Raw genomic sequence first — 24,207 nt, 5'->3', positions numbered from 1 at the left:
TTATATTTATTATTTATCAAAATTGGTTTATAATAACAAAAGTAAATATAGTATAAAAAATCTGAATAGAAGCAACTTAAAAAATGTAGAAATTCTGGTCTTTATTTCCATTAAAGTCTATGAAGACTTTTTTTCCATTGAAATACATTGGTGGCTCATTTAAATATTGATGTAGTATAACAAGTATAATAGCTATCAAAAGATCTGCTCAACTCGGTCTACTCAAGCAACCCGGGTAAAGCCTCAGTCTAAACGGTAAAAGCCTAAAACTTTTACCCTTTAGGCTGAAGAGCTGTAGGAATAATAAGAATAACTAGATGGAAATGTGGTTTGCTTGCTAGCTGTTTAAAAAAGTATTTATGTTTTGAATTAGTGTTTACCTATCAAAATGTTTGGAGTCTGTAATTTTAAGGTTCAAGAGATACTGTTGGTGAGGGTAAGTAGCATATTAGCATACATGACATAGTTAAAGCTCATAAAAGTGTTAACAATGACAGATCTCATGCCTATAGCTTGAATTTTTTTAAATATACAGCCTACTAGTTAATTCACACTAATAACACTAATAAACATACGTAAAATTGATAACCGTTTCATAATTTGCAGTAGGGATAGCTTATACCTGTGAAACAATGTTGGTTTTGTGTCTGTAGCATGAATGGTTAAAAAAATACAGCCTAATAGCTAATTCATGCTAATTATGCTAATTATCATATGTAAAATCAAGAAACGTTTCATAATTTGAAGTGGGGATAGCTAAACTGGTGAAAAAAAGTTGGGCGCGTCTGTAGCTCAAACGGTATAGATGATAGCAAAATACTTAATTAACGCTAATTATGCTAAACAGCATATGTAAATTAGATAAACGTTTCCTAATATAAAGTGAAGAGAGCTAAACTGGTGAAAGACAGTGGGTTTCGTGTCTGTAGTTAGAAGGGTTCAAAAGATAGTAAAATAGTGAATAAACACTAAATATGTTAAGTAGAATACGAAAAATCTAAGAACCTTTCCTAATTTGAAGTAGGGATAGCTTAATCTGGTGTAACAAAGTTGGTTTCATGTATGTAGGTCAAACGGTTCAAAAGATACAGCCTAATAGTTAATTAATGGTAATTAGCCTAATAAGCATACATCAAATCAATAATGGTTTCATTTTAAAAAATTGTAAAAAAACCTGAATATAAGCAACTCAAGTTGGGCATGACTGAACATCTTGGTGTTGGTATGGACATGATAGCTTTAGAAATTTAGGAGGAGATGCGTCTAGAATTTGTGACTTTTTTACTATTCAAGTCTATGGACACTTTCCCCATTGAAATACATTGGTGGCTAATTTAAATATTGATATAGTATAAAAAGTATAATAGTTATCGAAAAGATCTGCTCAAACAACCAGAGTTTGAGCATTTGGGTCGTGCTGGAGTTGGTTTCGTGTTTATAGCTTTTACCGCTTAGGCTGTAGAGCTGGAGGAATAACAATAATAATAAATACATTTCCTGAAGAAAATGTGGTGTGCTTGCTAGCTGTTTAAAAAGTATTTATAGTTTGAAATAGCGTTCACCTATCTAAAGGTTTAGAGTCTGTATTTTTTAAGGCTCGAGAGATTCTGTTGGTGAGGGTAATTAGCCTAAATTAGCATACATGGCATAGTTAAAGCTAATAAAAGTGTTACCAATGACAAATCTTGTGTCTGTAGCTCAAACTGATCAAAATATGCAGCCCAGTAGTAAATTAACACTAATTACGCTATTTAGCATATGTAATATCGATAACCGTTTCTTAATTTGCAGTAGGGATAGCTTAAACGTGTGAAACAAAGATGCTTTTTGTGTCTGTAGCATGAACGGTTCAACAGAAACAGCCTAATAGATAATTCATGCTAATTACGCAAATTGGATATGTAAAATAAATTAACGTGTCATAATATGAACAGGGGATAGCTAAACTGGTAAAGCAAAATTGGTTTCATGTCTGTGTCTGTAACTGTTCAAAAGATACAGCCTAATAGTTAATTAACACTAATTACACTAATTAGCATTGGTAAAATCAATAACGGTTTCCTTATATGAACTGGGGATAGCCTAAGCTGGTGAAACAACCTTGGTTTGTGTCTGTAGCTCGAGAAAAATTAAAATAACTCTTCTTAATTTTTAGGAGGAATAGCCTAAACTGGTAAAACATAATTTGGCTTTGTGTCTGTAGCTTGAAAAGTTCAAAAGATACAGCGTAATAATTAATTTACAATAATTATTCTAAGTAGCATAAGTAAAATCAATAAACGTGTCATTACATTAAATGGAAACAGTCAGTCAAAACTCTTGAATGAGAATCAATTTCCTGTCTGTAGCTTGAACGGTTGAAAAGATAAAGCCTAATGGCTAATTAATGCTAATTACGTAAATTAGCATACGTAAAATCAATAAAGGTTTCATTATATGAACTGGGAATAGTCTAAACTATCAGTCAGTTTCTTTTCTGTAGCTCGCACAGTTCTAAAGATACAGCTTAATAAAAAATGTATGCTGAATACGCTAATCAGCATAGGTAACGATATAGCCTAATAGCTAGCCAACATTAATTATACTAATTAGCATCTATAAAATCAATAAACATTTCATCATATGAACTGGGCATAGGCTAAATGTGTGAAACTACGTTGGTTTCGAGTCTTTAGTACAAAGGTTTCAAGAGTAATTCTCAGTTATATTGTAACTGCATTGGGGAGAACAAGTATTTGATACACTGCCGATTTTGCAGGTTTTCCTACTTACAAAGCATGTAGAGGTATGCCATTTTTATCATAGGTACACTTCAACTGTGAGAGACGGAATCTAAAAAAAATATCCAGAAAATCACATTGTATGATTTTTAAATAATTAATTTGCATTTTATTGCATGACATAAGTATTTGATCACCTACCAACCAGTAAGAATTCTGGCTCTCACAGACCTGTTAGTTTTTAAGAAGCCCTCCTGTTCTCCATTCATTACCTGTATTAACTGCACCTGTTTGAACATGTTACCTGTATAAAAGACACCTGTCCACACACTCAATCAAACAGACTCCAACCTCTCCACAATGGCCAAGACAAGAGAGCTGTGTAAGGACATCAGGGATAAAATTTTGAGAAGGCAACAACTGTTGGCACAATTATTAGAAAATGGAAGAAGTTCAAGATGACGGTCAAACTCCCTCGGTCTAGGACAAGATCTCACCTCGTGGGGCATCAATGATCATGAGGAAGGTGAGGGATCAGCCCAGAACTACACGGCAGGATCTGGTCAATGACCTGAAGAGAGCTGGGACCACAGTCTCAAAGAAAACCATTAGTAACACATTAGTAAAATCCTGTAGAGCATGCAAGGTCCCCCTGCTCAAGCCAGCACATGTCCAGGCCTGTCTAAATTTTGCAGATGATCCAAAAGAGGAATGGGAGAAGGTAATTTGGTCTGATGAGACAAAAATAGAGCTTTTTGGTCTAAACTCCACCCGCCGTGTTTGGAGGAAGAAGAAGGATGAGTACAACCCCAAGAACACCATCCCAACCGTGAAGCATGGAGGTGGAAACGTCATTCTTTGGGGATGTTTTTCTGCAAAGGGGACAGGACGACAGCACCGTATTGAGGGGAGGATGGATGGGGCCTCTCCTCCTGGCTATACTAGTGATCATATCCCTCGTGCGTCCAGAAAAGGAGGGGGTGTCGCTAATATTTATGACAGTAAATATAAACTTACTCTCAAACATATCACAGAGTTTCATTCTTTCGAAGTTTTACTCATGAAAGTTAACCAGGCCGATAAATCATTTTACATAGCTACTATTTATAGGCCCCCCGGGCCATACACATTGTTCCTCAATGAGTTTCCAGAATTCTTGTCTAACCTTGTAGTCATGGCAGATAGTATTCTAATTTTTGGCGATTTCAATATCCATATGGAAAACCCCAATGATCCTCTTCAAAAAGCCTTTCAAGCCATAATCGACTCAATGGGTATCATCCAACATGTCTCAGGTCCAACACATTGCCACAATCATACCTTAGATTTAGTCCTGTCACGAGAAATAGATATTGTAGATCTAATAATTTATCCCCAAAATCCTGGATTATCGGATCACTGTCTTATTACATTTACCGTTAAAACAAGAAATCCACTTGCCCCCCAAACAATGAGTTTCAAAAGCCGTACTATAAATTCTCGGATTACAAATAAATTCCGCGATATTCTTACTAGTTCGCTCATAAATGACACAGTAAATAAATCTGTAAACGATCAAATCGAGGATCTAAACTCAATACTGCGAAATACATTAGACATAGTTGCACCACTAAAAACTAAAGAAATACGCAATAAGAAACTTGCTCCTTGGTACACTGACAATACTAGAGCACTTAAGCAAGCCTCCAGAAAATTGGAGCGAAAGTGGCGCTCCACCAAGTTGGAAGTATTTAGACTAGCCTGGATAGACAGTACAGTACAATACCGAAAATCACTCACGTCTGCTCGATCAGCTTATTTCTCCAACCTGATTGAGGCGAACAAAAACAATCCAAAATTTCTCTTTGATACAGTTGCAAAGTTAACAAAAAAGCAAAGCTTAGCAAGTGAAGTGGGTCTTCACTTTAGTTGTAATGAATACATGAACTACTTTGATGAAAAGATCGTCACCATTAGAAAACAAATAACTGAATCCTTAAATAGTTATGGTCCTAAAAATCTCAGTTGTCCAAAAAATTTCCGGAACCTCCCTGATCAGGTATCAATGGGGACACTTGAGTTTTTTGATACTGTATCGCTCGACACATTTACAAAATTTGTAATGAGTTCTAAACCCACAAACTCTCAGCTAGACCCGATTCCTACAAAATTACTTAAGGAGTTATTTCCTGTGCTAGGTCAGCCAATGCTGAATATAATAAATTGCTCCCTTTCCTCCGGATGCGTACCAAACTCATTAAAAATTGCGGAAATTAAGCCTCTTCTAAAAAAATCGAATCTAGATCCCGACATATTAAACAATTATAGGCCAATATCGAACCTCCCGTTCCTCTCAAAAATCTTAGAAAAATGTGTTTCCCAACAACTGAATGCCTTCCTAAAGACAAAAAACATTTATGAAATATTCCAGTCTGGTTTTAGATCTCATCATAGTACTGAGACTGCACTCGTGAAGGTAACAAATTACCTTCTAATGGCCTCAGACAAAGGTTCCGCATCCGTCCTGTTGCTTCTTGATCTTAGTGCTGCTTTTGACACTATTGATCACTCCCTTCTCTTAGAGAGACTGGAAACCAATATTGGGCTACGTGGACATGTTCTAGCCTGGTTTAAATCTTATTAATCTGAAAGATATCAGTTCGTTAGTGTGGATGGCATATCCTCTGACAAGTCAAAGGTATGCTTTGGAGTTCCTCAAGGCTCGGTTCTGGGCCCATTACTTTTCTCACTATACATGCTCCCTCTGGGCGATGTAATCCGAAATCACAATATTAACTTTCACTGTTATGCTGATGACACACAGTTATATATTTCAATGAAGCATGGAGAAGCCCCTAAATTAGCTATTTTGGAAGCATGCGTTTCAGATATTAGGAAGTGGATGACAGAGAATTTCTTGCTCTTAAACTCAAATAAAACAGAAATGCTCCTTTTAGGACCCAAAAAACAAAGAGCGTTGTTAGCAGATCTCAATGTGAACCTCGACGGCTGCATGGTCGTATCCCAAAAAACTGTAAAAAACCTTGGCGTTACCCTTGACCCTGACCTCTCTTTTGAAGAACATATAAAATATGTCTCAAGAGTTGCTTATTTTCATCTTCGAAACATCGCAAAAATTAGAAACTTTCTATCAAAAACTGATGCAGAAAAATTAATTCATGCTTTCGTTACTTCTAGATTAGATTACTGCAATGCTCTTCTCTCTGGTTATCCAGACAAATTAATAAATAAACTTCAATTAGTGCTGCACATGGCTGCTAGAATCCTAACTAGAACAAAAAAATGTGGACACATTACTCCTGTCCTGGCATCCTTACATTGGCTGCCTGTTAGGGTTAGGGCTGATTTTAAGGTTTTACTCTTAACCTATAAATCAATACATGGACTTGCTCCTACTTACCTTGCTGAAATGATCCAGCCATACATACCTACACGTAACCTTAGATCGCAAGATGCAGGCCTTTTAATTGTACCTAGAATTTCTAAACAAACAGTTGGCGGCAGGGCCTTTTCTCATAGAGCTCCACTCCTGTGGAATGATCTGCCAATTAAGGTTAGAAATGCAAACTCAGTGCAAACTTTCAAGTGTCTACTAAAAACTCATCTCTACAGCACGGTTTATAATTAGGTGTAGCCTGACCCGGGAGCGTGAAGGTGACCAGTAGGCTTGATACTGTCCACCCTTGCTGTCTTGCCAGGTGGGCTGTCGTCGCCACTGGGATGCCCTCCCTCCAATGCCCTTCGGGGGAAGAGTCACTGGCTTGTTGTTGACTCTCTATTGCGCACTTGTGCAGTTGGGCTGTACGCTGCTAGCAATACTCGGCCCTCATTCAGGGGGGTTGCAGTTGGTGGGTGTCCCTTTGGTTGATGCCTGGCAATGTGGTTGGATTGATTTCCTGCCTGTTGGGCCCTGTCCGGGGCCTCCCCCGGGTAGGGCCACAGTGTCACCGGACCCCCCCGTCACAGTTTCCAATGTGTTACGCTGCTATATTATTGTGCTGGGGGACATGAGGGATGTACTACTAACTTTTCTCAGTTTCCTCCAATTTTAAATTTTAGAAGGAGATGAGGTCCTGGTCCACACCTGCGGATTACCTGGTTTGGGGGGACCGTTGCTGTTCCTGTCCTTGTCCACCTGGTCATACTTCCTACCTAGTCTAAAATCGAATATACTCTGGATTTAGCCAAGAGAAATTTATTTATTATTCCAATTGGACTCTTAATATCTCACCCGGCACAGCCAGAAGAGGACTGGTCACCCCTCTGAGCCTGGGTCCTCTCTAGGTTTCTTCCTAAAATCCGACCTTCTTAGGGAGTTTTTCCTAGCCACTGAAATTCAACACTGCTGTTGTTTGCTCCTTGGGGTTTAAGGCCGGGTGTCTCTGTAAAGCACTTTGTGACAACTGCTGTTGTAAAAAGCGCTTTATAAATACATTTTGATTGATTGATTGATTGATCGTGAGATCTTGGCCAACAACCTCCTTCCCTCAGTAAGAGCATTGAAGATGGGTCGTGGCTGGGTCTTCCAGCATGACAATGACCCGAAACACACAGTCAGGGCAACTAAAGAGTGGCTCCGTAAGAAGCATCTCAAGGTCCTGGAGTGGCCTAGCCACTCTCCAGATATGAACCCAATAGAAAATCTTTGGAGAGAGCTGAAAGTCCGTATTGCCCAGCGACAGCCCCGAAACCTGAAGGATCTGGAGAAGGTCTGTATGGAGGAGTGGGCCAAAATCCCTGCTGCAGTGTGTGCAAACCTGGTCAAGAACTACAGGAAACGTATGCTCTCTGTAATTGCAAACAAAGATTTCTGTACCAAATATTAAGTTCTGCTTTTCTGATGTATCAAATACTTATGTCATGCAATAAAATGCAAATTAATTACTTAAAAATCATACAATGTGATTTTCTGGATTTTTGTTTTAGATTCTGTCACAGTTGAAGAGTACCTAGGATAAAAATGATATACTTCTACATGCTTTGTAAGTGGAAAAACCTGCAAAATCAGCAGTGTATCAAATACTTCATTATCCTCACTGTATATAAATTACTCTTCATCTACTGAATGAAAATTCACAGGCTTTGTTTTGTATTACCTACAATGAATGCAGTTAATGTAGTTCATACTGAACATAAATGTCCTCTCTTCCTGTTTCTAATGTTGCATGTAAAAGATAATGTCTAACATTCAGGTAAAAAGTTATTAAGTACTTTAGCTACTTTTTAGTTAAAATTTGCTACTTTTTACTTCTACTTAAGTAGGATAATTCTGTACTCTTTCCACCTCTGTGTATTGCGAAGGAGAGAACATAAATGAGACTCAGAGAATGCAAAACATGACTAAATAAAATAAATATTTAAAGGCAAAATAAATAAATGGTGAAATGCACATACAAATCCATATGAATGCTACCATACAACACAGTTTAGGCCTACAATAGAATTCTACTGCTACAAAAATTGTGAAACGACAAGCAAGTGTCCACGGCCAAGCCCCATGAGGTCAGTATCTTTAAAAATAATGCTCTTAGCATTTTAGTGTTCCTGAAGAATTTCTACATTTTCATTTATTTCTTTATCATTCGCTTTTTATTTGGGGTATGCATGGATGTCTTATCAAAAAGAGTCCACATTTTTTGTGGCAGCATGGTGGAGAAACTGTTTTGCAGGGTTTTTACAGGTCTTCAGAATATCGCCACTTCCCATTAAAAATCAGATAGCATGTTTACAAAATTACAGTGATTCAGCTTTTACTATCAACTTTTAGAAGTTTCTAAATGTTCTAAAGTCTGCTAGATCTGTTTTTAGCCTCATCTCATGACACATTTCTTTTCAGATTATAGCATCAGATATTTCAGAAGTGAACTGATGATTTGCTCGGTTCTTCGCATGTAATGTTTTATATGGAACATGCCTATCTGCAATGTACTTGTAAATACTAGTGAAACATTGAAGCATAATAAAGACAGTGGTTTCAGCTTGATTTCTCTGTATAAAGGTAAAATAAAAGCAACAATATTCAAATCCTCTAAGTGATAAATAAATGAATGGATGGTAAGCAAATACACAACATTTACCTGGTTCTCCCTGCATTCCAGGAAAACCAATCACACCTAAGAGTAAAACAAAGAAAGCACAGCTTCTGACATCTGATCAAACTTAACCATGTTACACAGGAATTTTACAGTGGAAATAATCTGCTAGGCCTACCTCATGAGAGAGAGAGACGGTGTCTTGGGTCTACATTACATTGCACAATATCTTTCCAACAGTAATGAATCCAAAATAGCAAACCTTTTCATTTATTAACATAATTTGCTCTACCTGGATACATTTGGATCTGGTCAAGAGTAATGTGCTATTAAAGGAATAGATTGGCATGTCTCAACATTAATATCTGACTACTGCAATTGGTAACACTATGCCACACATTTTTTCTTCCTGGGTTGTAAGTGATATTTCATAATTGCTTATGCATAAAAAGTATAGAAAATGGCTATTATTCCCCACAAACTTTGCTTTTGAGACCAGGACTGATATTTTTAGATATCGGCAAATTGGTGTCTTTTTGATCACATAAAGTCAGAAAAAAAATCCATATGAATCCAAATGTAGTCTCCCATCATGTTCTCGCTATACTGTCCTTGGTAACGGTGTTCAAAGTCCTTTATATCCTGGTGGAAGCACTTGCCTTGCTCCTCTGAGTATACCCCCATGTTCTTCTTGAATTTATCAAGATGAGCATCAACAATATGAACTTTGAGGGAAATCCTACAGCCCATTGTGCCGTAGTTCTTGAACAGAGTCTCAACCAGCTCCACATAGTTTTTGGCCTTGTGATTCCCCAGGAAGCCCTGCACCATGGTGAAAAAGCTAATCCAAGCCATTTTCTCCTTACTAGTGAGGCTCTTTGGGAATTCATTGCACTACAGGGTCTTCTTTATTTGTGGTATGATGAAGACACCAGCATTGACCTTTGCCTCAGACAGCTTAGAGAAGAAATCTTGAAGGCACTTTAAGGCTGCCCACTCCTTATCTACAGCTCTGACAAATTGTTTCATAAGGCCCATTTTAATGTGCAGTGGTGGTAGACCGCTCAACACGTTCTGGGGGTCTACCAGTGGCTCCTGCTTGACGTTGTTCCTCTCTACAGAGAACTCGGTCCACTGTGGCCAGTCCCACCTGTGGTAGTGCGCCTTGGTGTCCCTGCTGTCCCAAAGGCAAAGATAGCAGGCAAACTTGGTAAAACCGCCTTGAAGACCCATCAATGCCACTATTTTGAGGTCTCCTATGACCTCCCAGCTGTACTCATCATACTTCAAGGCATCTGAAAAAGGTCTTGATGCTGCTGTATTCCTGTATTTATAACTACTATCTATATTACTGAACCAATCTAGATTGTTCTAGAATATAGGTAAATTTCAAAATATCACTATCCAGGTTACAGAAGCATATTTTGTGGAGAATAATGAATACTTTCTATACTTTTGGGGCATAAGCAATTAGGAAATAACACTTACTACCCAGGATATATTTTTATTTTTTTACCTTGATCACCAGTTGAGCCAGGTGATCCGGGAGAGCCAGGCAAACCCTGATGGCCTTTGATGTTCTTATCGATCTGGATCAACTGTAGGTGATTAAAGACAGGTTAAAACTTGCCAATGTCCAGGGGACCAGTGTTTCAGATTGATACACCGTATACAGGTGCTGGTCATAAAATTAGAATATCATCAAAAAGTTTATTCATTTCAGTAATTCCATTCGAAAAATGAAACTTGTATATTATATTCATTCATTACACACAGACTGATATATTTATATATAATGTTTATTTCTTTTAATTGTAATGATTATAACTGACAACTAATGAAAATCCCAAATTCAGTATCTCAGAAAATTTTAATATTACTTAAGACCAATACAAAAAAGGATTTTTAGAAATGTTGGCCAACTGAAAAGTATGAACATGAAAAGTATGAGCATGTACAGCACTCAATACTTAGTTGGGGCTCCTTTTGCCTGAATTACTGCAGCAAAGCGGCGTGGCATGGAGTCGATCAGTCTGTGGCACTGCCCAGGTTGCTCTGATAGTGGCCTTCAGCTCTTCTGTATTGTTGGGTCAGGCGTATCAATTCTTCCTCTTCACAATACCCCATAGATTTTCTATAGGGTTAAGGTCAGGCGAGTTTGCTGGCCAATTAAGAACAGGGATACCATGGTCCTTAAACCAGGTACTGCTAGCTTTGGCACTGTGTGCAGGTACCAAGTCCTGTTGGAAAATGAAATCTGCATCTCCATAAAGTTGGACTTCAAGCAACGTGGATTCTGTGCCTCTCCTCTCTTCCTCCAGTCTCTGGGACCTTGATTTCCAAAGGAAATGCAAAATGTACTTTAATCAGAGAACATAACTCAGCAGCAGTGCAGTCCTTTTTGTCTTTAGCCCAGACGAGATGCTTCTGATACTGTGTCTTGTTCAAGAGTGGCTTGACACAAGGAATGCGACAGCTGAAACCCATATCTTGCATACGTCTGTGCGTGGTGGTTCTTGAAGCACTGACTCCAGCTGCAGTCCAATCTTTGTGAATCTCCCCCACATTTCTGAATGGGTTTTGTTTCACAATCCTCTCCAGGGTGCGGTTAACACTTTTTTCTAACACATCTTTTCCTTACTTTCGCCTCTCTATTAATGTGCTTTGGACACAGAGCTCTGTGAACAGCCAGCCTCTTTAGCTGTGACCTTTTGTGTCTTGCCCTCCTTGTGCAAAGTGTCAATGGTCATCTTTTGGACAGCTGTCAAGTCAGCAGTCTTCCCCATTATTGTGTAGCCTACAGAACTAGACTGAGAGACCATTTAAAGGCCTTTGCAGGTGTTTTGGGTTAATTAGCTGATTAGAGTGTGGCACCAGGTGTCTTCAGTATTGAACCTTTTCACAATATTCAAATTTTCTGAGATTCTGAATTTGGGGTTTTCATTAGTTGTCAGTTATAATCATCAAAATTAAAATAAATAAACACTTAAAATATATCAGTCTGTGTGGAATGAATGTATACATTATACAAGTTTAACTTTTTGAATGGAATTACTGAAATAAATCTACTTTTTGATGATATTCTAATTTTATGACCAGCACCTGTAGTAGCCACATTTTTAAGTGAGATCAGTTTTGACCAGAACTACTGGAAATTTCAACTACACTGATCAAATAAACTTAAGGGAACATGTTTTCATCACAGTATAACAGCAAGTCAATTTAAACTTCAGGGATATCAATCTCTTCAGATAGGAAGCATAAGTGATTGTGACCCCAAAAAAGGGGTTGATTTTGCAGGGGATGGCCACAGACAATTGCTCTCTCCTTATCCTTTCTGATTGTTTGTTTTGCAAGTGTCTTTGTCACTACTGATAGCATGAGGTGGTGCCGCACTACCTACAAAATGACCTCCAGCGGGGGTCAGAAACAGACTCCGTGAGGGTGGCAGGAGGGCCCGACATCCTCTAGTGGGACATGTGCTCACAGCCCAGCACCATGCTGCTCGACTGGCATTTGCAAGGAGAACACCAGAATTGGCAGGTACGCCATTGGTTCCCCATTCTCTTCACAGATGCAAGCAGGTTCACACTGAGCACATGTGAAAGACTTGAAAGAGTCTGGAGACACTGTGGTGAATGTTATGCTGCCTGCAACATCATCCAGCATGACAGGTTTGTTGGTCGGTCATTGATAGTCTAGGGAGGCATATCCTTGGAGGGTCACACAGACCTCCATGCAATATCCAGTGGTACCCTGACTGCTGTTGTGTACCGGGATAAAATTCTCAGAGCCATTGTCAGACCTTACACTGGTGCAGTGGACCCTGGGTTCCTCCTGGTGCGGCCTCATGTGGCAAGAGCGTGTAGACAGTCCTTGGATGAAGAAGGCATTGATACCATTGACAGGCCCTCACATTCCCCGGACATGAATCCAACTGAGAACCTCTGGGACGTTATATATCAGTGCATCCGACACCGCCAAGTAGTGCCACAGACAGTGCTCACGTATGCCCTGATCCATGTCTTGGAGGAGTTCCCCCAGGACACCATCTACTGTCTCATCAGGAGCATGCCCAGACATTGTTGGGTGTGCATACAGGCATGTGGCAGCCATACACACTCCTGAGTCACATTATGAGTTGCCGTGATGAAATTCACGCAAGTTGGAACAGCGTGTGATTTATGTTTTATACTTAGATTTTCGGTATGAGTTTGAATCCAACCCTCAGTCGGTTGGTGATTTTGGTTTCCAATGACCCTTGTTATGTCATTTTGTTCTCATGGAATTACACAATGTACAGCAAAGATTTTGATCTTTAATATATTTCGTTCATCAAGACCCGATATGTGATTTAAGTGTTGGCTTAATCTTTTAGTGCTATGTAACTAAAGGCACCACTAACTATTGTTTTACTATTTTGGACAATTGAAATTATACTAATATTACACTGAATATATACAGCTCAGGAATAAATTAAGAGACCACTGCACTTTTTCTTTCCTTTCCAAAAAAGTAAAAAAGTAAGGAGTGAGGAACAGAAGGGTTAAAATTTGGAGACCACTGCAAATTGAATGCTTCTGTCCTCACTCAAAACTTTCCTTTTCAACTTTTTTGGTAAGGAAAGAAAAAGGTGCAATGGTCTCTTAATTTTTTCCAGAGCTGTACATATACACGTTTTAATATGCATTGTCATGGAGCACAGCAAAGGGACGCAGGATGACACAGGATACACTTTAGCCTAAGGCCGTATTTATTAAGGCAAACGGAAAACAAAAATAACCAAACAAAAAAAAGGTAAATGAACAAAAGGATATGCTCCTTTGACAGGCCAGGCTCAGCAGTCGCTAACCTCTCTCTCCCTCTGCCTCTCTCACCCCTGATGAGAGGCAGCTGCAGAGAGTGAATGGCTCCTGCTCTCCATAGCAGTATACCTGGTTTTGGCGGGGTTGAGATTTAGGTTGTTGCAGAGATTTAGGTTGCCTCAGGTACTTTGCCTCTGACAGACTCAGGAAGCACTTCTTGGGGTTAGTGGTCAGGCTGGCTCATCAGAGCTCCTCCAGGACCTTCCAGAGGTGAGTTTGGTGTTTCTTCCCAGCTCTCAGCATGAACCATGACATCATCCAGGTAGGCAGCTGCATATCCCCAAATGTACCACAGGATGATATCCACAGGAAGATGGCAGGAGCCCTATGAATAATCTGTACTGCCAATGGCCTCTGGGGATACTGAAGGCAGTCTTCTCCCTGGCTTCAGGGGCAGAAGCATCTGCCAGTACCCCTTTGTCACATCAAGGGTGGTGATGTACTAAGCCGCGCCTATTGGGTAGCCATCAAACTGGGAGATGTCCTTCAACCTCTGGAAGTCGTTAAAGAACCAGAGGGAGCAGTCTGGTTCAGGCACTACCACTATGGATCTAGACCTGGGGCTGTGGGACTCATCGATCATGTCCATGTTCCACATCTACCCGACCTCCTCTTCCATGGCTTGGCAGCATGTCTCTGGAAGGCATTAGGGACGCCGTCGGACCAAAACCCCCGGCTATGTGTGCACCACAACCCCCGGCTATGTGTGGAACACAACCCCCGGCTATGTGTGGACCACAACCCCCGGCTATGTGTGGAACACAACCCCCGGCTATGTGTGGACCACAACCCCCGGCTATGTGTGGAACACAACCCCCGGCTATGTGTGCACCACAACCCCCGGCTATGTGTGGAACACAACCCCCGGCTATGGACATAAAGTTGTAAGAAGGGGGTTCAGACTGGGGTCAAGAATACGTCTAATTCGGGGTGAGGTTCTGTTGCACAGTGACTTTCTACCGAGTGGTGTGATACACTTGCTCCTCGTGGTGGCACCCCTGCTTCCAGATTCAGTAGTTCACTGGCCCCATGCACCACCACCTGGTCCACTGTTTGGAACTAATGGAGGAAGGGGGACCGGTTGCAGGACCTCTGCTGGTGGCTTCCTCCAGTTGTTGAGGCACCACCTGAAGGACCCGCCACATCCTTTCACTTCTGTTCCTTACATGGATGTGGGGCTACGGATGTTTTTCTCAGGCCTCTTTTGCCATATCACACATTACTCTGGATCAGCGTCCGTATAGCAGCCCAAACGGGGAAGAAACCGGTGGAAGCCTGGGCGATCTTCCGTAGTGCTAACAAGTAGTATGGGGTCATCAGGTCCCAGTTGCAGCTGTCCTTTACTGGAGGAGGAGCCTGCAGAGGTCCTTCATCAGCCTGCAAACAAAGGGCATGATCGGTGATGAGGTCCTTCAGGATACCGACACCGTTGCACAACAGAAACAGCTTCATGGCAATGGTGTTGGAGGTGGCTCGGCTGAGGGGGACAGCTTCTAGGTACCGGGTGGTGTAATCCATGATAACTAACAAGTACTTGTGTCCCAGGCTGACCTCAGTAGCAGCCCCAAAATGTCCATGACAATCCGTTCGAAGGGCACCTTGATAGGGAGTAGGAACAGTAGTACAGGGTCTGGCCGCTGGGGAGCTGTCTGTTGACAAATCGGGCACCATCAACAAAACACCTAGACCTCAGGGTGCGAGCCCACCAACTCCCATTTCTCCCTCTTTGCTACTACCTCAAAGTCAAGCAGGTACATCATCACAGTGTCATGTGGGAGAGCTTGGTTATCATGGGGGAGGAGATGTGAGGGAGGTGTGCCAGGAGGGGCATGTTCTGCAAGGTGGTGATGCAGTAGAGATCAGCTGTTTGTTGATCTGCTTGACTGAGGTATCCAGCTGTTGGATGGTGCTGTTACGCTGTGGTGTCGGTGAACCAATGGAATGCTTCTTTCATGGCAGGTTCCAACGAGGGCAGTACACATACTGGGGTGTAATGAGAGGGAGCTACTCTCCAAGTCCTGAACAACTGTGGACGATGCGCCCCTGTTCAGCAGGAGTGAGATTCGAGCAAGGGCCATGCGTCGCAGTGTGTATGTATTTTGTAGGTATGTATGGATGTATACACAGTACTAGTCAAATGTTTGGATACGCCTACTCATTGAAAGGTATTTATATATTTTTACTCTTTTCCACATTGTAGAATAACAGTGAAGACATAAAAATAATTTCACAAGAAACATTGGCTTAATCAGATAGTGTTTTTACATAATTTTATCTGTTGGGTATATATTTTTGTGCATTGTGAAAAAGGTTTGAAAATTATAAAGATAAAAAAATATATTGCAACTTACTTTCCCTGGAGGACCTGTGGGTCCACGGTCACCAAGCACACCCTAAACACACACAAATACACATTTACAGCAATAGGGGTGACCCACACATACATACTTACAAAAAAGACAGTACAGTAAATAGAATACTCAAAATAAGTGTATAGTCTATTTATTGAAGTTTGTGTACTAACTTTCCACATGTAATTCTGATCGTCCATGTAACTGGCAAAATATTATCACATACATCTTAAAAGAGCAATATGCATCATTTGTGCAGTGTATCTTCAAATTCAAATTATATCCCCAGTAAAAGTAGAATGACTGGGTTCCACTTACAGAATTTATTTACACAGAAAATATTCCTAATATGCTACGGCTTCCCAGAATCAGATGAACCATTTTGCATTCAGTTTGAAGGATGTTGTTATTTAGATTTAGCACAACTTAGTAGTTGACTGAACATGTATGTAAACAGCTACCTTTCCTGTAGTTCCTCAAGTCTTGCAATCACTGGGTTAGCATTGGATCATAAAACTAAATGTGTCATTTTTTCTACTGAACATTGGCACAATCAATTGTATTCACAAGTTGACTGACTCTGAGGAAACACAAAGCCTCAATTATCAAAATCACCAAACTCTGATTTGAAGTGAGTTGGCCATGCATGACTGATTGACTATGATCAACACAATAGCTGATTGATATCAGTAGGACATACCTTTGAACCTTTTATTCCAGGAGGTCCCTGGTAGCCCATATCTCCTTTTTCACCCTGACAGGAGGAAGGCAGATAATATTTTATTTCTATTCACCTTAAATAATTTAAGGTTTATAATAAAATCTCGTTGGTATGAGTGATCTGGGTCTGATTTAGTATTACTTTTGCCTTTTTGTTCTCAATTGTGTAACTTTTGATTTATTAAAGAGTTGTATAACCAGATAAGTCAGTTGTAAACCAATTCTCATTATCAAATAAGACATGGTCAAATTCATGAAATTGCAAGGTGACATTACAACAAAGAGAACACCATAAAGAATGTAAAATACATTTAAACTAGGGCTGGCTAAGTTAACACAGAAAATGTATTAAAAATGCTTAAAAATGGATTTGTGCCTGTCTGGGACATCTCTGGAAGGCAGAGATGTTCAAGTTGTTTGTGCACTACAATAGATCACAGCCCTCTTACTTTCTTTAGATATTCTGAAAGGGATTCTATGTACAGTAAAACATGAAATAAATGGATTATTGAATTAAACTTGTAAGTTATTAGTAAATGTAATGATCTGTGCTGTAAGTGTAATAGAATGTGCACTGACATTTTTTAAAATAAGGTTATATGTCGTGGAGCTCCGCCCCCTAGAGGGGCTTCCTTGTGGTTTACCCTGGCCGCGTTTGCGGCCGTGCTGAAAAATCATTATTCAAGATGCCACAGCCACTCAGGGCACGCCTGCCCCTATATAGGCCCCTGTGTGCTCAGAGAACGCCCCCGCTTTACATTCAGCAAATGCTTGCTGAGTGTCTACTGATTACTAGTTTTTTGCTTCAGCCTCAGAATTTTTGCCACCACTTGACGTTGCGACGACCTGTCTCCGGATCAGGATCCCCACCATTTGTGTGTTTCCTGCCTGGGACCGGCCCACGCTCACGAAGGTCTCACTGACCCCCGTCTTGCTCCTCCTGTGCTGCCTTTTTCGAACAAGAGGTGGACGTCTCCGCCGTGTGGGATTCCAGCAACGACGACTTGATATCTGAGGAGGACACTCCTACGCAGGACCCGACTCCTCTGACTCAGATAGACTCGCTCCCTTCCCATGTGGCTTATGGTGGTGGGCCTCGCGGTTCTCCCTCTCTTCTGGGAGAACCGGATGACGACCTCTCTTCTGCTGCTTCTCTCCACCCGTCCCCTCTCCGCTTGTAGTTTACATGATTGCTTTGTCTCTCTCTATACGTGTAGACAGGGCAAACTTCTTCAAACAGGAAGTGGATGTCTCCGCCGTGTTGCATTCTAACAGCGATGATGATGAGATGTTTGAGGAGGACGCTTCTACGCAGGACTTGACTCCTTCCCATGTGGTGTTGTGGTGGCGGGCCTCGCGCTTCTCCCTCTCTCCGGGGAGAACTGGATGAAGACCTCTCTTCTGCTGCACCTTTCGGTCTCACGATCCTCTGCTCATCGCCCGGGCTCCTGTGCTAAGCGTCGCCAGCGCCGCCAAGTCTCTGCTGACGCCCCTTCTGCTGTCTTGGTGCCTCCTCCTCCTACTGCCGTGGCTCCTGCTCTTCCTCCTGTGCGACGCAGACAACCCGCTCCCAGACTGGATTCTCCGTGGCCATCTAAGAAACCCAGACCGTCCTGACTAGGCATGAAACAGGCAACAATAGTGTCCCTCACACCCCCGCCTCTTCCTCCATCAGCAGAGTAAGGGCTGAGTCTGACGGCGTCGCAGATTCGGCCCAACTATCTTTTCCTTTCAATATACAAGTTATTTCGTGCAGACTCAGGCAGCATTAAGTCACTTGTACCTTTTGCATGCTCTAGTGTGCCTCCATCGGTGGCTATGCTCAACTACGAGGGGACCTGGACTATTGGAGGGACCCGTTGGTGCTCTCTCAGGGCGCTTTGCTGGGCAGGGTCTCAGAGTGCGTTCAGGTGTGTGCCGGGGTCAGGCTGATGGGGGTGTGTAGCCTTCCGGCCCTCGCCACATCAACCTGCTGGAACTGGACACGGTCTTATTGGTGCTGACGCACTTCTCGCACCTAGTCAAGGGCCACAATGTCCTGGTTTCGATTCTACACCCTCCATCGCTGTTAGGAACTCTCAGGATCTGGCTCCTGAGCGGGACAGGCTTCTGATTAGGGGTTTGTCCACTGCTGTCGTCCACACCATCCACCATCCATATCTCTTTGATATGGATAGGTTTCCTTCAACCATCCGTGGATACGCATCGGCCATCTCTGCATGTCATTAGAGCTTTACTGGAAACACGGTTTTCAGCCACCCTCTCCTCCATCGTTTCCTTTTGGGTATGCGCCGTCTGCACCCGGTGGCCAGGCTAGGCGCTCCGCAGTGGAACTTTGCTAAGGTACTGGGTGCTCTTTGTGAAGCCCCATTCAAGCCCTTACAGCAGTGTTCTCTTAAGTTGCTCTCTCTTAAGACTGCTTTGATCATCGCTTTGTGCTCTGCTAAGCAAGTGAGTGATCTCCGTGCGATATCTGTGCACCTGAGCTGCATGGCTATCAGAGAGGAATTAGGTTGCGCTATGCTTAGACCTAATCCGTCCTTCGTACCCAAGGTTATCACCAGCTCTTTTTGGTCGAGGACTATCGATAAGCAGGCCTTATTCCCTCCTCCGCACGTCTGTGAGGAGGACGAGAGGCTCCACTGTCTCTGGCCGGTACATGCTCTCGCCCTTTACGTAGAGCGCACCAGGTCTATCAGACTGACTCCCCAGATGTTTATTTGAATTTTTTGTATTCCCATGCTCCTCATCTCGTGATGTGTGGTGCGTGAGTGTTTTTTGTTGTGCTTATGTGGAACGGATACATTTCGCTTGAGCTCAACATCCTTTCTCCCTGGGGTGGCCTATGTGTTCATGGGCCTGCTCTGAAGGGGGATTCCATCATTAACGCATTCGATCATCCCTTTCTGACCTTGTCAGTTATCGTGGATGTTTCGTCTTGGCGTTTTAGGGGAAGGGTTCTACTGGACCCAGCAAGCCTTACTGGTGGTCTGGCAGGGAGGACATCTTTGCCTTGCTTGCTCCGCCGTGAACCACTAGTAGCTAAAGCCCCTCTAGGGGGCAGAGCTCCAAGACATATAACGTTTGTTACTGGGAATGTAACTCCGGTTATATGAGTGGAGTGGAGCGGAGACCCCTAGACCTGTTGCCCTGCCGTCCAACGAGTTATGCTGAATAAACTTGGGAAGGCGTTCTCTGGGCTCACAGGTCCTATATAGGGGCAGGCTTGCCCTGATTGGCTGTCGCATCTTGCATAATGAGTTGTCAGTATGGCCGCGGACGCGGCCAGGGTAAACCACTAGGAGCTAAACCCCCTCTAGGGGGCTCCGCTCCACTCATTAAAACCAGAGTTACATTCCCGGTAACTAACGTTTTTAGGGCAAAAACTAAAACGTGCAACCCTTTGGGTCCAGAGGACCAGGATTGGGAAACACTGAACTAAATGCATGATATTGTGGACATTTATCTGTAGTGTTTGGATTTCCCCTGTTCTCCATAAAGGGCTGAATAGTCTGAAATGTTTTATTGTACGGTACGGGTTATGGCTCAAACTTCAAATAAAACTTTGTAGAAGTGATTGTCCATGCTGCATGTCTGAAAACAACTGGTGGCAATGCCCCGTCCATTCGATCATTTTGCATTGATTAAGTGTGACAGTTCCTGTCTTTTGTGTTCATTGTTTTTGCCAAGGTAAAGTAATGTGAAGTGATGCTTGTCATGTTTAGATAGCAAAAGACCATCTGTTTATCTGTACCCAGGAAGTAATGTTCATTCCAAGTGTGACAGTTAGTAGCCAATAAGCTTACAGTAATTCTGTCCACTGTCTATAAAGGTGAGGACAACCGGAAGTTTCTTTGAGATTGAGAAGAGCTTGAGTTTGTAAGATCGAGTATCGAGCCTGTAACATTATGAACAATCGACTACCAAATGCTGCAATAAATAATTGAATTACTCTCCCTTGATGACTGGGTACACAACCATTATTTTGACCACTATATGAAACGGCTGATTTCTAACACAAATTACAATTTAGGGGAGTGTTTTCGACATAATTTTAGGATAAATAGACATGTCTCCAAAAATATATTTTGAGTTTGTCATCTTTAAAAGAGACCTCCCAACTCGTTGTGTAGAAGTCATATTCAGGGGTTTTTCATTGTTAGCGACCTCTCAACATGTGGTGTTGTTGTCATATTTAGGAATCTATTGTTAACAGATGCTCCTAGCACACCTTCGTGCTATAGTGAGTATACTTAGTAGTTGACTAGTTGGGATGACATTCAATCGGGATGGTATGTAACTTTATTTTGTATTGTGACTTTATTAATTGGAATTGGAATACTTTGGAATATAGATTACTATGGCACTCCTCGTTCATCTTCACACAACCTCGTAAGGCTACTGATAATCACACACCAATACGTAAGTCGAAGTGACCAGACTTGACATCCCTGAGTTCTGGGTGTCTGATCAGTTTGAGGCTAAAGAGGGATTCGTGCCAGCAACAGAAGAGAGATACAGAAATGATATCTATTGTAATAGACAAGTGTGTGTGCACTTATGCAGGCAGTGAAGTAGAGCAAGGTGGGGTATAAGAGACAGAGTATTGCGTCAGGTAAAAGAAGAGGTCTAGAAATCGAACAATTTGCAGCTTCCTACACGTTTTCCACATAACATTAATGTATGTTTGCTTATGTTTCATTAGATCAAGAAGAGGTTGGATTATGGGGGCTCATGTTCATAGTCTTCCTCTCATAAGATTGCGTAATGTTGAATGTTCATGAACTGCAAATGTTTTTGGTTTTATGACAATTTTTATGATACCTGATGAACAGTATTTGTTTTTAATTGTATAAGTTTGCAATTTAAATAAATAATATTTGTAATGAAATTCAAAGAATATAAAACATTTGATAAACTGTATTTTAAAGACATACACTAATGTCATTAACTAGTGTCATACCTTGCTGCCCAGTTTATGTGTAACAACTGTTTCTGCGCATCACCTGCAAGCTTGTAATGAAACTTCATAAGTGGATTATATTGGTTCCTGAATAGTTTATGCCTATTTTATAGTTTATTATGCTTTATTATGTTTCTCTGAAAATTCACAGATGAACCTTGAGTAGCAGACACAGAATTTTGACTGCAACATAATTGAGAATAGCCTGAGTTCTTTCGCAAAGATAATTCTGAAACAGCAGGCAACTGCATGGCCAGGCCTAATGATGTAATTTTCATTAAATATAGCAACACAATACTATTCCTCATTTAAGGCTTTGTCATTAATAGCAAATGTAGTCGCAGTAATAGTACTACGCCCTGATCTAAAACCAGACTGATATTTGTTCAAAATGAAATTGTCCGATAAAATTGAGCTCTACTGTATGTTTACTAAGGATTCCAGGATTTGAGCAAGGCAAGACGGTTTAGATATACAGTTAGGTCTGGAAAAAATTTGACACTGATACAATTTTTGTTATTTTGCTATTTTGGTTGTTTACCAAAATATATTCAAGTTACGGTTAATTAATTAATATGGGCTTAAAGTGCAGTCTCGGTCTGGAGTTGATTCCAGGCATGGCCTTCGCATTTGGAAGCTGTTGCTGTGAACCCACAACATGTGGTCAAAGGAGTTCTCAACGCAAGGGAAATAGGTTGCAAAAAAAAATCGATCAGAGAGATGGCAGGAACATTAGGAGTGGCCAAATCAAAAGTTTGGTACATTCTGAAAAAAAAAAGATGAATTCTGAATTGTATAGGGATATATTGTCTGCTCAGATTCAGCCAAATTCAGTGAAGTTGATTGGACAGTGGTTCACTTTACAGAGGGACAATGACCCAAAACATATTGCGAAGCAACCCAGGCATTCTTTAAGGCAAAGAAGTAGAATATTCTGCAATGGCCGAGTCAACCACCTGATCTCAACCCGATTAAGCATGCATTTCACTTGCTGAAGACAAAACTCATTGCAGAAGGACCTAAGAACAAACAACAACTGAAGACAGCTTCAGTAAAGGCCTGGCAAGCAACAAAAAGGAGGAAACACAGCGTTTGGTGATGTCCATGCATTTCAGACTTCATTCTCTTCAGTCATTGCCTGCAAAGGATTCTCAACAAAGTGTTAAAAATGAATTAGGGGAAATTAGGGGACTGTGAGAAAATGGTTGCAATTTCTAAATGTTTAATACAATATTTTTGTTCAACCCCTTGAATTAAATCTGAAAGTCTGCACTTCAGTTGCATCTGTGCTTTCATTTAATATCCATTGTGGTGGCATAAAGAGCCAAAATTATGAAAACTGTGTCAGTGTCCAAATATTTCCAGACCTAATTGTATATGCTGAATGTCATCGCATTTACCAAAATAGTCACATATGCAGGTAAATCCTGCAGTGCTGCATTGCAGAAATTATAATATGTTTGAAAATGTGTGTGAAAATGTGTGAGCTCTAGAGATGAAGGGAGCAGCACTAGCCAGTGACCTGGTTAGATTTTCTGAAGCTTGGATATTTTAATATTGATTCCAGGCAAAGCATTCTTCAAATTCTGTGAACAGGCTCAGTCCAAAATGTTTGCTATTATGAACATTCCCATGTTTGCTACATGAGTGTTCCCAAAAGATTTCTCTGTTTTATTGCATTCCTTTTTAATTTAAAGGAGACAATGATATTTTATCAAAAAGATGGTCAGCTGCATGAAGTGGTGATTGAAGGAATCAACAACAACATGTTTTCCCAATAATAGGTCCGGAGTCCAAGAATGTCTTATTGGGTAGAGATATGGAGGCACTGTTTTTCAGTGTTTTTACAGTTTTCCAGAATTTGGCGGGATTCTGATCACAGTCAGTGGGTTTACTTTATAGCCTGATTCAGCCTTTTTTACTAGCTTTATACATATGTTTCTTCATAACAAGTGGATTCATACCAGTATACCGGTATTTAGATACTGTCCTGCCCAATTGATCAGTGGAACACAATGTTATAAGGGTAAATACAGAACATAAGGGGGATGTACATAAGATTCTGTTATGACTTGGCCATGATTACTAGATAGCTGGCTACCTCTAGACTTACATATCAGGGATTATATGCCTTGTTAGCTGGCATGTGCTAATTGAGCGACTGTCCATGAATGAAATAACAAGAGGAAAACTGTTGATGCACTACAATATTTGAAAAATGCATATTGTGTTTCTGGGGATGTTGCAAGGTGCCATGACTTGATTAACAGAAACTTTCATCCATAGCAAATCACAAAAATAAAGTGCATAATTCAAACCAAGAACCTTAACATTGCTTGTGCCATGATTTTACAAAGTCAGCCACATAGGAACTCATTTATACCATACATAAGGTATTTTTCTACACCTTGGCTTTACCTTAACGCCATAGGTCCCATGGATCCCATCTTTTCCAGGTTTCCCCTGAAAAATAGTATTTCTCTTAGACTTGATTTTGTCAGTCACTGTGTGTCTGAAAGCTGTGGAATAAGAGGCATATACCATGGGGTATAAATT

At 41.1% G+C, this 24,207-nt stretch overlaps 1 protein-coding gene across 2 annotated transcripts in view; it reads right to left on the bottom strand.

Annotated features, from left to right (window-relative positions):
* The window catches only part of col4a3 (collagen, type IV, alpha 3), a 303,630-nt gene that overhangs the window by 209,425 nt on the left and 69,998 nt on the right, over window positions 1-24,207 (bottom strand). For both annotated transcript variants that reach the window (XM_029119708.2, XM_029119709.2), the window contains exons 16-20: window positions 24,070-24,114; window positions 16,669-16,722; window positions 15,969-16,010; window positions 10,269-10,350; window positions 8,798-8,833 (exon numbers count right to left, since the gene is read on the bottom strand). In XM_029119708.2, coding sequence (XP_028975541.2) covers window positions 8,798-8,833; window positions 10,269-10,350; window positions 15,969-16,010; window positions 16,669-16,722; window positions 24,070-24,114 — 259 coding nt within the window. The remainder of the gene's footprint in view (window positions 1-8,797; window positions 8,834-10,268; window positions 10,351-15,968; window positions 16,011-16,668; window positions 16,723-24,069; window positions 24,115-24,207) is intronic.

This window comes from Esox lucius, chromosome 1 (genome assembly GCF_011004845.1).
Source record: "Esox lucius isolate fEsoLuc1 chromosome 1, fEsoLuc1.pri, whole genome shotgun sequence".
NCBI classification, from domain to species: Eukaryota; Metazoa; Chordata; class Actinopteri; order Esociformes; family Esocidae; genus Esox; species Esox lucius.
This window is presented reverse-complemented; position numbering and strand designations above follow the sequence as displayed.